General features: G+C 53.1%; 1 protein-coding gene across 1 annotated transcript; it reads right to left on the bottom strand.

Annotated features, from left to right (window-relative positions):
- Window positions 1-26: 26 nt before the first annotated feature.
- On the bottom strand, window positions 27-14,613 carry Scn4b (sodium voltage-gated channel beta subunit 4). The gene is made up of 5 exons (XM_055622143.1): window positions 14,435-14,613; window positions 6,803-6,975; window positions 5,750-5,978; window positions 3,627-3,756; window positions 27-2,453 (listed from the first exon to the last, which is right to left on the bottom strand). Exons 1-5 carry the CDS (start codon window positions 14,493-14,495, stop codon window positions 2,360-2,362), a joined length of 687 nt encoding a protein of 228 aa, XP_055478118.1. The 5' UTR covers window positions 14,496-14,613; the 3' UTR covers window positions 27-2,359.
- Window positions 14,614-15,013: the final 400 nt, after the last annotated feature.

Raw genomic sequence — 15,013 nt, 5'->3', positions numbered from 1 at the left:
AGATGAAGACAGGACATACAGGGAACCAAACTAAAGATGAAGACAGGGCATACAGGGAACGCTCTCTTATTAGCTTTGTTTCCCAATGCCTTTCCAAGCCAGGGGGTGGGGGGACCTCACCAAGCCTCACAACAGTCCTGTGAGGTAGCTATTATTTCACCCTTTGGGTAGATGGGAGAAGCTGCAAGAGCCACCTATAAGTGATCAGGAGGAAGGGAGGGTGGCTCCCTTCCTCTCTTCTTCTGTATGCCCTGGCTTCCTCTCAGGAAATCGAGAAGAGCCCACAGCACTGTGCCTCTCCCAATGTTGGGGAAGAAAGCAGTTTTACATGAAGGCAGCTGGAGTTTCCTGAATGGCTGGAGGTTCTGGCGCCATGTTTGCTCTCAGGGTGTTGGCTCACACCTGTCATCCCAGCACTTGGATGATGGAGGCAGGAGATCAGGAGTTCAAGGCCAATCTTGGCCACAGAGGAAGTTGGAAGCCAGTCTGGGCTACATGAGACTTTGCTCAGATAAATATATAAAAAGCAGGAGAAGAGTACTTTTTATCCAGGCCCATGATAGGTTCTGGATAAAGAAGGACAGGAGGAGAGGAGGCAAGGACCCATGAGCCCCTTGGCTTGGGCAAGAGACACTAGCCATAACCACAGGCACCCTACAGGCCCTACTCCAGCTTAGTCTCCCCCAACTTTCACTTTGGGAGCCTTCAGCTACTCCTGGGCAGAGTCTTTATAGCCCCTGGAAAGACTAGTCTCCATCTTCTAGGGTGCCAAGGGTATCAGAAATCCAATGAGGAAGAGGGAGTTTGGGTACCCCCTGTTATTACATCTCATGTAGCATAGGGACCCACCCAATCAAACCCATCTGAAGGTCCCACATCGAATGCCATCCCAGCTCTGTATCAGGGACAAGAAAGAAAACAAACCCACATGTGTTAGCAAGACTGCCACCAGCCACAGGGCCACTGTTTGCACAACACCAGCTTCATAACCTTCTCCATGACCTTGGAGAAGGGAGCTGGGGAGCCCCAACAACAACACACCAAACTGTGCAATTAAGTCAGGGGGTGTGAACCAAAGGAATGGGGGCTAAAAAGCAGAACTCAGGAAGCTAAGGCACAATCTAGCCCAACACTCAAGGGCTGTGCAAACTGGCTCTGAAGAAAGTAGAGAGAGGGTATAAGCACCCTCTCCCTCTCCTCCTCAGCCTGAGTGAGGAGCTGGCCCGGCTGGGCAGAAAGAAGCTGGAATAGCCAAGGGCCTTCTCATCTGGCAACAAAGGTCCCTGAGGCGAAGGCAGACCCAGGGCTGGGGGTGAGCAGGCTAGGAGACAGAGGAAAGCCAGGCATGCTGGAGGGACAGAGAGGGAGCAAAGGTTCTAGGAAACCTAGAGATGTGGCCACACCAGCTCTTTCAAGAGAAGGGAGAAGTATGGAAAACTAAGGTCTGAGAGTACCAGGTGGCATGGTCCTGCCATGCCAAGGATAAGGTCTGTCAGTCTTGTAGGGCTGGGGTAGGCATTCCAAAGGCTGGGAGGTCAAGGACACTGCTCTCCCACCTCTGAAAGCCAAAGAGCAAAGCCAGAAAATATGCAAATAGCACCCCAGTGCTCTAGGAAGGATGGAGGCTGCCCCCTCCCAACAAGCCTCCTCCACAGCTGCAGCCCAGAGAGCAAAGACAGGCTAGGTAGGCTGGGATACTTGAAGACCAGGGCAGCCAGGCCTAGCTGGAGGGTCTACATATTCAGAGCAGAAGGCTGGACAGAGAGCTGGAACAGTGTGCAGGTATTTCAGGGTAGGGGAAGGAGAAGTCTCCTCTGAAGGAACTTCCAGATGTCTGACAGTCCTCAAAGCCCAGCCTGCCTCTCACAACCGGCTCAGCACTCAGCAGACTCCATCCCAGAGTTCTGGCACGTTCCCAGCATCTTAAGTGCTCACCCTCCACCCATCTCCAAAACCCAGCTTTGGGAACAGCCCTCACTGATCACCCCGATTTCCTCGTGAAAGACAAGAAGGAAAGGTGAGGGGAAAGTGAGGATTCACAGAAGTGAGACAGTCTAAAGAAGATCCCATTCTCCCGGGCCCCAGGGACCAATCCTTCCACACCGCTCCAGCCCCTCCTTTCCTTTTCTTCAACCTCCTGTAGGCTTCCTCCCCCAGCCAACCCTTGCCTCTAGGAAGGCCAGGCTGGGGAGGGAATGGCAGCGCAGGCTGGGCAGGGCCAGGTCCTTCCTGCTCAGAGAGACTAGCGTTTGGGCCAAGCAGCACACATCTCAGTACGTGGGTTCTACAGACAGGACTCCGCATCGACGTCACCATCAGAAAGTGAGGCTCCCTGCACTGCCTGGCCCCGAACGGGACTTCACACTTTTGCGGGTGGCTTCTCTTCTGCCTTGGAGCCAGGCAGCCCATTCTCTGTGTTGTCATTCCCAGAGGAACTCACAAGACACTCCTTCCTGGAGAGGGAGGGAGAGAGAGAGAGAGAGAGGCCGGTGAGAGGAACATGGGATGGTGGATGCATGGCTCTCTGTGCCCAGTCCTGTGCCCCCTCCTTGGCCTTCTCTTTTTTATTCTGTTCCAGAGACAGCCTGTCTCATCACCTGTCTTGCTTAGAACACAGCTTTCTAACATCTGTTCCCTTCTGATGCCTTCTTTTCCCCCTTGCTCTGGCTTTACAAGAGTCTCTACCTGTTGCATTAAAGACAGCCTGACACTGTTCCAGAAAATTCTGGGCCCGGGCCCACACCCTCTATACCTGCCCATCTCTCTCCTCCTTCCAGTAAAAATGTATACTGAACCCAAGGCCTCACACATGCTAGGCAGGCACTGTACCACTTCCATACATCCCTGACTCCAGATGTCTGTTTTTATAACTGCGTTTATCCTAGAACTTCCTAGGAAGCCATGTCATCCTTCCAGGTTTTAGTTTAGTTTAGTTTAGTTTAGCTTTGGCTCTTGAAACAAGGCCTCACAGTGTACACGAGGCTGGCCTTGAACTCAAGGGGATCCTTCTAAGCCTGACTCTCAACTACTGGGATTGCAGGCCTGAGCCCCCATGTCTGGCTGCCAGGTACTGTTTCTGCTCCCCTCATTTGAATTTTCAGCATTTCTCGTCTCCCTAGAAGAGTCTTTCCATTCTAGCGTTCCTATGCATGAACTAACATTTTCTCTGATAAAATGAAAATAAATAGGCTTCCTAGCCAGGTGCAGTGGCGCACACATGTAATCCCAGAGCTCAGGGAGGCAGAGGCAGGCAGATCTCCGTAAGTTCAAGGCCAGCCTGGTCAACAAAGCAAAGGACAGCCAAGGCTAACCTGTCTCAAATATATATACTTCCCAAATCCTATAGTATGCTTTAGGGTGTGTGGTACAAATGGATAGGGAGAGACTAATGGGACAGTGAGAAAAAAGAGATAGCCAGATGAGGAAGAGAAGGTGAAGAGAGGTTGAAAGGGAGCCAGGAGTTGGGGCAAGGGCTATAGGGATAGCAAAGGACAGCAGTGGCATCAGAAGGAGGTGGAGAATGAAGAGACTGGAGGCTGGCAGGGGTAAATGGACACGGCATGAGAGGGCCACAGGAGAGGGGCACCGGGCTGACAGCAGCCGGGCGTGATGCAGAGTCAACTCACTTCTTCTCTCGGGTCTTCTTCAGGATGAAGGTGATGAGCTTCTTCAGCAGCAGAATGCAGACGAGAAGTCCGATGACCCCGCCCACCACAGCCAGGATGATGAGCGTTACCGTGTTGTCCACTTCTTCCACTGGAGGAGGAGCAGAGAGGGGGGAGAATCGGGTATGCCCACCACACACACTGCAGTCTACCTCTAGGCCATGACCCTCTGGGTCAACCAAGACAGAAGGTGTTGGCAATGTAAACATGGTTTTGTTTTGATCCCAGGTGTGGGATATGAGACTGATTCAGATAATCCACAGTGGGAAACTATTTGGCTGGTGCAGGCTCTGAGAGTGGAATTTGCCAGCTGCAGATAGTTTAACTCTGAGGACTCTGGAGAGGGAAAAAACGCCAGCGCCCAGGTTGAGAGAGAGAGTTCCGAGAAAGGTTGCTGGTGCTATCCCCTGCTGCTCCTAACTGCTGTTGATGCAGTTTGAGAAGAAGTTGGAGATCTCCTGAAGTGAAGACTGGACTCCCCCAAGGAACCAGATGACCATAACCAACTAGCAGGAAGTAGCCTAAGAGAACTCTCTCCCTTCTCCCCACTAACCTTTTTTCTCTTCTACCCAATACTGGGGTGTCGGAAGAGATTGGAGTAGAAGAGGGAAGAAGAGGACTAAGAACGTAAATAAAATAGTTTTAAAAGTACCCTAACAAGAAGGGTCTAGAACACGGTGCTATTCAGTTAGGCACGCTTCAGAGCCTATGCCTTCCGCCTTTTCACACCTTCTCATACATTTCACTCTTCCCAGTACCTACTCACACACAAACTTCGAAGTAAATCAGAGCGAGATCCACAGCTCCTACCTCTGAGTCACAAGCTCACTCCTCAACCATCCTCCCTGCTTCCTCTCCCACGGCCTTTGGACACCACCTCCCCACCCTCTCAGCCCCCCACCCCAGCTCCTGTCACCCCTCCCAGCAAGGACTCCCTGGCCACCTGTGAGCCCTCCCGGCTCCCCCACCCCCCCATCCCCCCGTTGCTCCATCTCCTCTATACAGCACTATTCTTTGTTTAATTGCATTGATTCCTCAGCTAGTGGGAGGCAGGGAGCAAAGCTCCCGTCCTGGTATCACTGGACCCTGTAAATGGCTGGCCGAAACACTCTCCATAGATGACAGCCACCTGGGAGGAGCCGCAGAGCTAACCCAGAGCCCGGCGGCACCCAGAAACACTCCACCAGCACTGGCCCCCTTCCCTTCTTCTCCTCTGCAGAGGCCAAGCATAGAGCAGAGTGACGGGAATCTAAACTGATAGGAGGGGTGATGGCGTTTGCAGTTCTAACTCCCTGGATGGCCTCAGGCCCCCGCACTTGGACTAGCCTAAAATCCAGCTCCCGCTGTCCTATCTCCAGGGGCTCCTTGAGATGGTCACTGGAGTGGGGGCATGGAGAAGGCACCATCTTCCAGGACCCTCAGCTGCAAGATGCCCAATATAATTGCTCACCTATTTATTCCCTTCTGCTTCTCTGACCACCTCCGGGGAGTGGAGAGGTATTCGGCTACCCGGCTCCCTGTCTTCAGTACCTTCCCTGCTTCATTGACCCACCCATATCCAGTTCCAGAGGGGAGAATCACGCCTCTTTCTATCTCTTTGGAAAGCATCTGCCCTTCGGCTATTCATTTGGGGCGGTCCATCTGCTTGTCTTACTCTGAACTACACACTCCTCATAAAAGAACACCGAGTACCCATCACAGCATCCTTTACAACACCTGACAGACACCCAGCGCTTGCCAACGCGGTACACAAACCACCTACAAAAATCCACCTACATGGAGAGAGTCTAATGCCACCGAACACTCTCAGCTGGCTCCTCTGTCCCTCACAGCCACCCTGGCTGAAGGTAGCCAAATGTCTATTTTACAGACAAGGAAATCAAGGCTGGAAGATGCTCAGCGCTATTCCCAAGCCACTCCTCAGCTGACTTTCTTCTAACTTCCAGTAACGCGTGTGCGTGTAAAGAACAAAGACATGCCAACATGGCCCATCTTGCCATTTCAATGCCACACTGAGACGGGCACCCCAGGTTCCTTCTACCCTACTACCCTCACCCCCCACACACACACACCTCGCTACATACATTTATCAACCACTTGGAGGGTGATAGTGGCAGAGTTGTTCAAGTCCTTCTCCTTGGGGTTTTTCACAAAGCAGGTGTATCTGCCCGAGTCACTGAAGTCCAGGTCACTCAGCAGGATAGAGATGTTATTCATCTTTTCCTTGGTGGAACCCTCCAGGGTGATGCGGTCATCATCTTTCACCCTCACCTTCGGGTCAGACTTCTCGTTCTTCACGATCCCGTCGATGAGCTGGGGGATCAGAGTAGCAAGCGTCACAGCGCCCACCCGTGAGAACCAGCCATGTGCATGCCCAGAAAGACCCTTCATTTTCCTCTGCCCTCCCTCACGGTGACGATGGCTCTGCCTCGCCTGGATTCTGCCTGTTTCAAACTAAACCTGTGTTCTTTTCTCAAGGACTCCCTGGAACAGAGCTGTTTTCATAAAAGCCTTTCCCCCACACAGCACTTCTGAGAGAGAGACACACACACACCATTTCTCTCTGCACATCTCACCTAGCCTTTACTTCCATACTTACACTGTATCCTCTGCCGCATCCTGTCCTTCAGTCGAGGCCTGGATTAACACCATAGCCCTCTCTATCAGTATCCTCTCAGGCTAGTGTCTAATGCCTCCACAGCTGCACTCCTGGAGCCTGTTCAGTTACTCTGGGAGAAGAACCTCTGCCAGACTTCAAAGAGCTCCTTCAGCATCTGCGACCTGCTCCCCTCCCCCCCACTGTCCCTTTCTTGCCCCCTCTCCTGTCCTTCCATGCAATCCTCAGCCAACACTCTCTTTCTTCTCATTGTTAAGCCATTAATTTTTCTCCAAACAGCCAACTTGCAGGTTCCTCCCCCCCCCCCCGAAGAAAAGACAAGGTCTAGCCAAAATTTCCAACAGACCCCAACTTCTGGCATCACCATCCTAACAATGCTCCTGCCTGGACTTCGAGAGAAAGGGTAGCAAAAGGTGGATCAACATGGTGGAACTTATCTCAGAAGGGACCAGAGTCTGGGCTTGAAGGCATCCACGGGTGAGGGGACAGACAGGGTGCAGGACACAAGCACCCCACTTACAATCCTGTATGTTTCGCTGTTGTTGTAGGACCACCTGAAGTAGAGGTTCTCAAAGCCGAAACAGCTGGAGAAGGTGCAGGGCAGCAGGATCGCTGAGCCATTGATAGCGTAGATGGTGGTGGCCTTTCCCACAGAGACCTCCAATGACAGAGATGTGGGGAGCAAGACGAGACCTGTTCAAGGGACAAGACCTTCCTTAATAAACCTCCACGGGAAACTCTGGAAGGGCACAGTCCTTCAGAGAAGGGTGACTTTGCCAGGCGAAGAGACCTTTGGCTTTCTCAGGTGAGAAGGTGGGTGTGTATATCATCTCCAGGCGGCCTGGGCCATGCATTTCAATATCCACTTGGCCTGAGCAGGACTGAATTCTGAGCCGTAGCGGCCCGTGTGGTACTCAAGATGACCACTAGGGGTCAGCCCAACCCAAGAAAAGGAGGGCCTGACTTTTTTTTTTTTTTTTTTTTTTTTTTTTTTAACCTGGAACCTGAAATTCCACCTCTTTGCCTAGGTCGGGGGCGACACCAGTAGAAGCCGTGAAAGTGCCAGAACGCCCCATTCCCCTGCACCCAGGGGATTTCCCTAGGTTGGGGCGCACCCCTGGTGACGTTTGAGAGTTGCGGGTAGGGGCCAGGGCGTCTTTGGGTGGAAGGAAAGACATGATCGCAGGTCGCCATAGCCACAGCCCATGTCTTGGAGCTAGCGGCAAAAACACCTTAGGGTTAGGCATTGCCTGGCTAGTGGGTCCAGCGCCTCCGACCACACAAGGGGATCCCGAGGATAGCAGGATGATTACCCAGCCGCCGGGATGGAACCGTGGCCTCAGGGGACACAGACTCAGCGACGCAGAGCGGAGCAAGCAGAGCTCAGCTCTCTGCAGAGGCCATTCGAACTGGCACGCTGCAGGATAGGGGACCTAGCAGTTGCTTGTCCCCTCCCGACTCTGTGAAGCTCAGACTCCCCATCACCCGGCAGCCACACTCCGCAGCCTCACTCCAGAAACCACAGTGACCCCCACACTCCCCTCCTCCTCCACACACACACACCGAGGCCGCCCCAACCCCCTCCACAGGACATCCTTCTACCTCCCACACCCTCTCCCCCACAGGACATCCCTCTGCCTTAGGAGGCGTTGCCTTCGCCTTGGCCCTCCTCCTAAGTGCTCTGAAAGAATCTAAACCTCCTCCTCCCCGGCACATTCCTCAGGGAAACTCCACTGCCTCAAGGTCGTTCCTGGGTAAGAGATCCGCACCGAACCCTTAGAACCCTTACCTCTGTTTGCCCGTAGGGAAGGTGAGCACTCACTCGCATCTTAATTCTCAGGAAACCCCTTTATTGTCTAACTTAATTCCCTCGTGCTGCATCATAAATCGATTTCCTCTTGTTTTGCCCACGAGAGGCAATGACTACGCTACTAAAAGACAGACAAGGCTCTCCAAGCCGTGCTGGTGGTCCTGCTCCTGCTCTCAGGGGTCCCCTTATCTTCCTTTGCTTCTGTACACATGTGTCAGAAATTGTACTCTATGGCCCAGTACCCCAGTCCTGACTCCCGCCATGGTCTGTGATGACAATAGATCAGATATTGATGAAGCATTTGTTGTGTGCCTGGCGCCTTTCTGCCACCCCGTCATGTCTAAGATTATAGACCACACTGCAAAGGAAGCCAAACCTAGAGAAGTCAGCGATTCCCTTATGGTCAAAGAGGGAGACAGAAACCCCTCCTCACATGCTTAAAATAGGTGCATTTACTCTCTGCCGCTCCAGCTCTCGCTAGATTACCTCAATTAGCAGCTGTGTGTGTGTGTGTGTGTGTGTGTGTGTGTGTGTGTGTGTGTGTGTGTGCATGTAATGCATCAGGGATATTGCAATGGTTTTCCATGCTGCGGGACATCAGAATCAACTGGGGACGGGCATGGGCAAGTGTGGGTTGGCCCTGGAGCTGTGTGAGTCTTCAGAACTGGCCTCGCTGTAGCTCCCAGGGAACAGTGGGAACAACGTGGGTGCAGGCCACAATTTGAGAATGGCTATGCTGGAGGGCTCCCACACAGTCACCCCCACTTCTAATAGGATACCAAATGGCAGTACGTGTTTTCTCCTTTTATAGATGATGAAACTGAGGCTCAGAGAGGTAAAGTGGTTTTTCTAGCAGCCACACAGCGACTGGCCTCTTTGGAACTCAGTACTCACTGTATGATAGGATGGGTGTATTTGATAGACTATGCCCATTTTCATTCTTAACCCTTAACCCGTTATTCCTATTATTCCCAGTAAATGCCTCAAGGAAACAAACCCCGCAAAGGCCACATACCCAGGAAGTGAAGAGGTAGCACCCAGAAAGAGATCTGCTGTCCCCAAGAGCCGCTCTGATGGGGGAGGGCGTCAGTGATCCCTGGAGTCCCTGCTGCTTGTTTTATCTCTGCTGTCCTCTACCCCATCTCTCCTCTGAGGTCTTAGGTCTTAGGTGTCCATTGTCCAGCTTAGATCCAGCACTAGAGGGTAAGAGCCAGAAGCTCTGCTCTCCATGCCTCCCTAAGCCCAGAACCAGGATACAGACCAGAAGACAGGGAAGTGCTGAAGAAAGGCAGCTTCTGGGCTAGAGAGCCGCCTCAGTGAGTAACAGTGATTGCCATGTCAGCGTGAGGATCTGAGTTCAAATCCCCAGCACCCATGTAAAAGCCAGTGTGTAGCATAAAGCATGGGTAATTTTGAGTGTTAGCATCAAGAGATGGGTGACAGCGACTGGAGGATTCCTGGAGGCTCGTGAGCTGGCCAGCCTCGTAGTATATGCAGCAGGAAAACAACAGAGGCCTCAAACGAGGTAGAAGGCAAGGACGTGCGCTCTGGCCTCCATGTACACACTGAAGCATGCCCACATTCACACATGAAAACATAAACAGACCTCTATGGTTATAGAGAAAAAGAAGAAGCTTTCTAAACTGGACTCCCAGAACTCAGAGGCAGGAGGATTGCTACAGCTTCGAGACCAGCTTTTGCTTCAGCGTGAGACTCTGTCTCAAAAAATACAAGGGGGGGGGGGGGGGGGGGGAAGGAAGAAGCAAAAATGGAAGGAAGGAGGGAGCAAGCTCCCTGTAATTCCTCTGAGCTTAGTGCCTGGGCCCAGGAACAAGGCTCCTGATGAAGTTGGAAAGCCTTGTCTCCAGGGGCCAAACTCCTCCCTCCCAACTCCTGCTCAAACGAGAGGTTCCAGAGCGCAGAGGCACATCAAAGGGGAGATGGTACCTTGTTTGTTTTTGAGATAGAATCATATGGGACAGACTAGACCTGCTATGCAACCAAGGATGACCTTGAACTTCTCATTCTCCTACCTCCACCTCCTGAAGTGCTGGGATTACAAGCCTGGTTTGAGAAACTGCTTTTGGTGGCTTTAAATAGACAGAAGCAGAAAAGAGCAGAGAAAAAGTTCAGAAGGAAGAGCACTATTTCTTTAAGTTCTGGCTCACCGCACAGTGCGCATTTCTGCCCGATGCAGATGACTTAACTCTATCTAATTCGCTCAGGACTCTGATCGAAGCGCTGCTGTGTCCTCACTAGCCTGGAGGGGATAAGGGAATCGATGGTTTCCACGGAGTCCTCCCTGCCCAGGTGGAAAGCTGAGGCACAGCAGGCAAGCTTGGCTGCTTCTGCAATGCACAGCCCACCCAGACGGGCATGAGGAAGTCCTGCCTGCAGCCTGGCACAGGCTTCTGTGAGGCTGAGCTTGGGAAGAAGTACGGGTCACGATCTCCTAACAGGCCCCTGCAGAGCTACTTCAGCAGGTTAGCCAGTGCTGGAAGGGACTGGTCAGCAGGTCCCAGTCTGCCTGCTGACCTTGACAAAGTCAGAGGTGCCAAACCCTGCAAGCGCATCCCTAGAGCCATGCAGGAACAGCGGTAAGCTTTCCTACCTCTCAAGCTTGGTAGGGAGCCAAACTAGGAGGCTGCATAGCACTCAAGGACTTCGGGAAGGGGACATCCTAGGGAAGAGGATATTGTTTGAAAGAGGCAGGGCTGTCCCCATATCAGTATTGGACAGAACCAGGGCACCACCGGTTTCTCTTAACAACTACTATTGTCAGCCAAGCCTGTCTCCAGGCTACTCACACATTGATTTATCCCTTCACCTTCTACCATGTCTTGAATTCTTTCCATGTGGCTATTTCCCTGAGTAAAGGACTTTCTTGCTTTGCCCAAAAGTTAACTCATTAGAATGCCAGCATGGGTGCTGGGCATGTCTGTGAGCTGGGCCTCCTCCTGGCGCTATGGGATCAATGAAGTCTCCTCAGTCAGAGTTCTGCGGAGTCCCACCTCCATCCTCACAGCCTGGCTTTTTTTCCCTAAGTCATTTAGCCATTCTCAGCAGCCATCTTCCCAAGTCCCTAGCTCCTGCCGCCCTGCTGGGATTTTGTCCAGGGAGAAGGGCAGACTTGGCATTCACAAGTTGCCCCAAAACTTTAGAAAACATTTAGGGCTGTGGACATGACTCAATAAGGAAAGTCCTTACTAGCAAACAGGAGTTCAATTTCCAGAAACTGTGTTTAAAAAAAAAAATGGGTACAGTGGCGTGGGTTGATAATTCTATAACTGAGAGGACAGTGTCTTGGGCTCACTAGCCAACCAGACTTGTCTATTCATCCCGAAGCTCCAGGTCAAATGGCACACCTTGTCTCACCTGAGGAATGGCAAACAGGGTTAACTTCCAGCCTCCTCACAAATACCCACACACACATGTACACACCCACATACAGAAAGCATTCAGCATGTGGCTACGCTATTAAATGTGCAACAGGAATCTGATGGCTACCACCATCCATATCAAGATCAATGCCAGGCTGGGAACATCCCATAATCTTTTCCCATATCCAGAGATCAGTCACACCCAGGCAGGGTAGGGGGCCGAAGGAGGGCAAAATGGCGCCTGCTCTAAGTTTAGCTCCAAGGACTTGTGGGGCATGGAGAACAGAAGCTCAGCCGAGACTTTCTGGCCCCAGGGAGGAAGAATGGCTCAGAGTTAGAGCTTGGAGGAAGAAAGTGGGCCGAGGGCAGTGAGACAAGGACCCCTCCTGGGAGAGAGGCCTTGGGGACTGGCGAAGCAGGGCTGGGCCAGGCAAGGCTCCTGGGCCCTGTGGCAGAGGAGAGATTTCTGCTCCCTCATCCTAGGCAACCTGCCTGCCTGCTTCCTGCCCACCCCCAGGAGCTTTGCCAGGTTAGAAGCGTGCCCCTGAGACAGCACTGGATTGGTGAAACCAGCTTTACAAACAAGTCCAAACAGTAGGTCTGTCCCTCTTTTCAGAGGCCGCTGGGCTGTGGTGTTGGCCCACCGAATCCATAGCTTAAGGGGATCCACCTACATCCCCTCAAGGAGCAGCCACAGGGCAAGGTGATGATTCCACTAGGAGGCAACCAGTCGGGAGGGCTTAGGGACCGAGCCCTGCCTGTTCCCATAAGCTTGCCTTCTGCAGACCCAAGGATTAATCATTTTTTCCAGGTGCAGACTGGCCCCTGCCCCTCCCCCCTCTTCTCCAGAATCTCCCCGTTTATCCTTGCTGCTTTCTTCCTCTGAGTGGGACTCGACACCCTCTCCTTAATTGCGCACTCATTAAACAAGCCCTTAATAAATACATACCAGGGGAGAGAGGGTTGTGCCACACGGCACCCTCACAAGTGCTAATTAACCACAGATCATGGCAATTAAGCAAATCAGGGAGCAAGGAAGGGGTGGGCAGAGCAGCACAGCACCAGTCACGTACTTAGGAAAAGACTAGAACCCTCATAAACCTCAGCCACACTGATGCGGCCTTGCCAGCCGCCTCTCGGGTTCAGAAAAGACTGTCGTGTTTGTGTCTTCAAAAACCACTGGGGTCTCAGTCTGCGAAGTTGATATGGAGAGAGGGAGAGAGAGCTTCTGGGACACAGTGTCCCCAACACTTCGTCCCCAACTGTGAAGACAAAGCTCCGAACACTGCTCGAGCCCACCCATAGGCTTCCATGCCGTGTCCCAGGGCCTCACTCATGCTCAGGCCCTAAACACAAGTCCCACTGACCTTCCCTCTCACCAGACAGCCTGGATTCTGTCCCACTTGACCATCAATTGGCCATGTGCCCTTAGGCAGGTTCCCATCCCCCTCTGGACTGTACATTTCACTTTTTGGAAAGCTCCATGATATGGTTTTCAAAATCCCTGCCCCACTCATGCCAATGCTCTCCACTCACCCGACCCCATCCCCATTTCCTAGAGCGCTCTTGGATGTCCACAGATGCCTGGTTCCATGAATATTCTAGTAGTGCTAGGCCTGGTACTCCCTTGGCCACCCAAACACAGGGGTAAGGCCACCCGTGACATGAAGTGGCTGGCTTAAAGACTGGAGTTTCGGTGCCTTGGAGATCCCTCGCTCTATGGCCACAGGAGAGGCCTGGGATGATCCAAGTGGGAACTCCAGGGGAATGACACTATACCCATCCCACAAAGAGGAGCTTTGGGCATTAAAGAGTCGCCATGAAACCCGTATAACACCTGTGCCAACGGAACGGGACAAAACTCCAGTGTGTATCTCACCTCAGGGAGTTGAGTGAAAGAGTTCAGGAGCGAAGAGAATGCTGTCCCCCCTACCACCACCCCAAACACCTGACAGGTACCCCTAGGACAGGTCTGCAATGGCTTTCATTGCAAGGGTGTCAGTGGCTTCCATCAGAGATCTCTGTCCCCTGTTTCCAGCACAAACACCTCCACCATGTGCTTCACCCAGTGAAGGGGGGAGGGGCAAGCCGTCTAAAAACCAAACCTGACATAGATAAACAGGAAGAGGCACAGGTGCCAGAGAGGGAGTCAGCTTACATTGGAAGTCAGGCTGTGTAGATTTCATTCTGGACTAATAAATACTATTGCCTAATCTCCTGGAGGTTGACATTCAAAACCATCGTGTGAATATTAATAGATAACCGTAATATTCTATACCCTTCCTGTCCTCTGGACCTGACTCCTCTCTCTTCGCAGTCTTCTCCAAATTGAGGAGCCAGGAGCAGGCCAAACAAGTCTTCCTCCAAAGAAACCCCTTACAGGAAGAGGGACAAGGCCCTTCTTAAAAGATGGCTTTGGATCCTAGAGGTCCTTCCAAGCCCTTCCAGCATTTGGCATAGAGTGTTAGTGACACCAGAGAAGACAGAAGGTGGAAGAAAGAACCTAAAAAGGGTTGGGGGAGACCCTTGCCCCCCCCACAACTGGTGCATCGCTGCTGCCAGGGAAGGAAGCCCATGTCTCTTGGCAAAAGAAGCAGAGACTACTCCACCTGCAATCCCCACCCCCGAACCCCTGTTACACGCGAGGCAACAGACCCCTCCACCAGCATGCCTTAACTTGGGGACTCAGGAAGATTACCCTGCTGCAGCTCCAAGACCTGGCTCCGAAAAGCACCAGAGGGAGCAGGAAACTCATAGGCAGGGTGGCTGGGGGGAGGGGGCGCATGCTCAGGGTTTCCAGGGAGCATAGTCGCAAAACTAAGCGTCCAGCAGGGAGACGGTCATTCCACTCATTTGGTGACACCTTGCCTAAGGTACCTCTCTTCTCCTGTGTCACCCTGCCTCAGGGCGGGGTGGGGGTAAGAAAGAGGCGAGAGAAAAGACAGAGCTGGAGCTCTCTTACCCAACAGCCCAGCGCCCAGCCATCTCGCCAGGGTACTGCCTTGGTCCCCAGCCCAAGACATGATCCTGTTCTCTCCGGAGCGCTCCGAGGGCTTGGGATGGGATAGTGGGCACAGCCGGGCTCTCCGCCCGGAAGCTGCCGGGGGAGCTCCGCGCCGCGGGTCAGGGCTCCGGAAAGTTAGCCACGAGACAGCGAGACGAGGGGGAGGACGGGGAGGGGGAGGCGCGCCCTCCAGCCTCTCGGAGCCGGCTGCAGGAGCCGGAGCTGGAGAGGAGGAGGAGCCGGAGCTGGAGCGAGGACGCCGGGGCGAGCGGTACGGCGCTGCGCCTCTGCTCTGGAAGCGCTCCAGCCGCAGGAGGGGCGGCGTCCCCCACGGATCAGGATCCTGGGGTCCAGCCGGGTCAGCCCTCTCTCTCTCCCTCTCCCTCTCCCTCTCCAGCCCGACCGGGATGCTGCGGTTTGGCACTGCAGGGCCGGCCCGCAGCCGCCCGCATCATCCCAAGCGCCGAGCTGCCAATTAGGAGAAGAGTTCACGGGGGAGTAGAGGTGGAGCTTTTAGGTTTGTTGGAAGGCTGTTTT

Source organism: Psammomys obesus, unplaced genomic scaffold (assembly GCF_907164565.1).
Source record: "Psammomys obesus unplaced genomic scaffold, mPsaObe1.curated_primary_1811, whole genome shotgun sequence".
NCBI classification, from domain to species: Eukaryota; Metazoa; Chordata; class Mammalia; order Rodentia; family Muridae; genus Psammomys; species Psammomys obesus.
The sequence above is the reverse complement of the archived record's forward strand: the minus strand, read 5'-3'. Positions and strand labels throughout refer to the sequence as shown.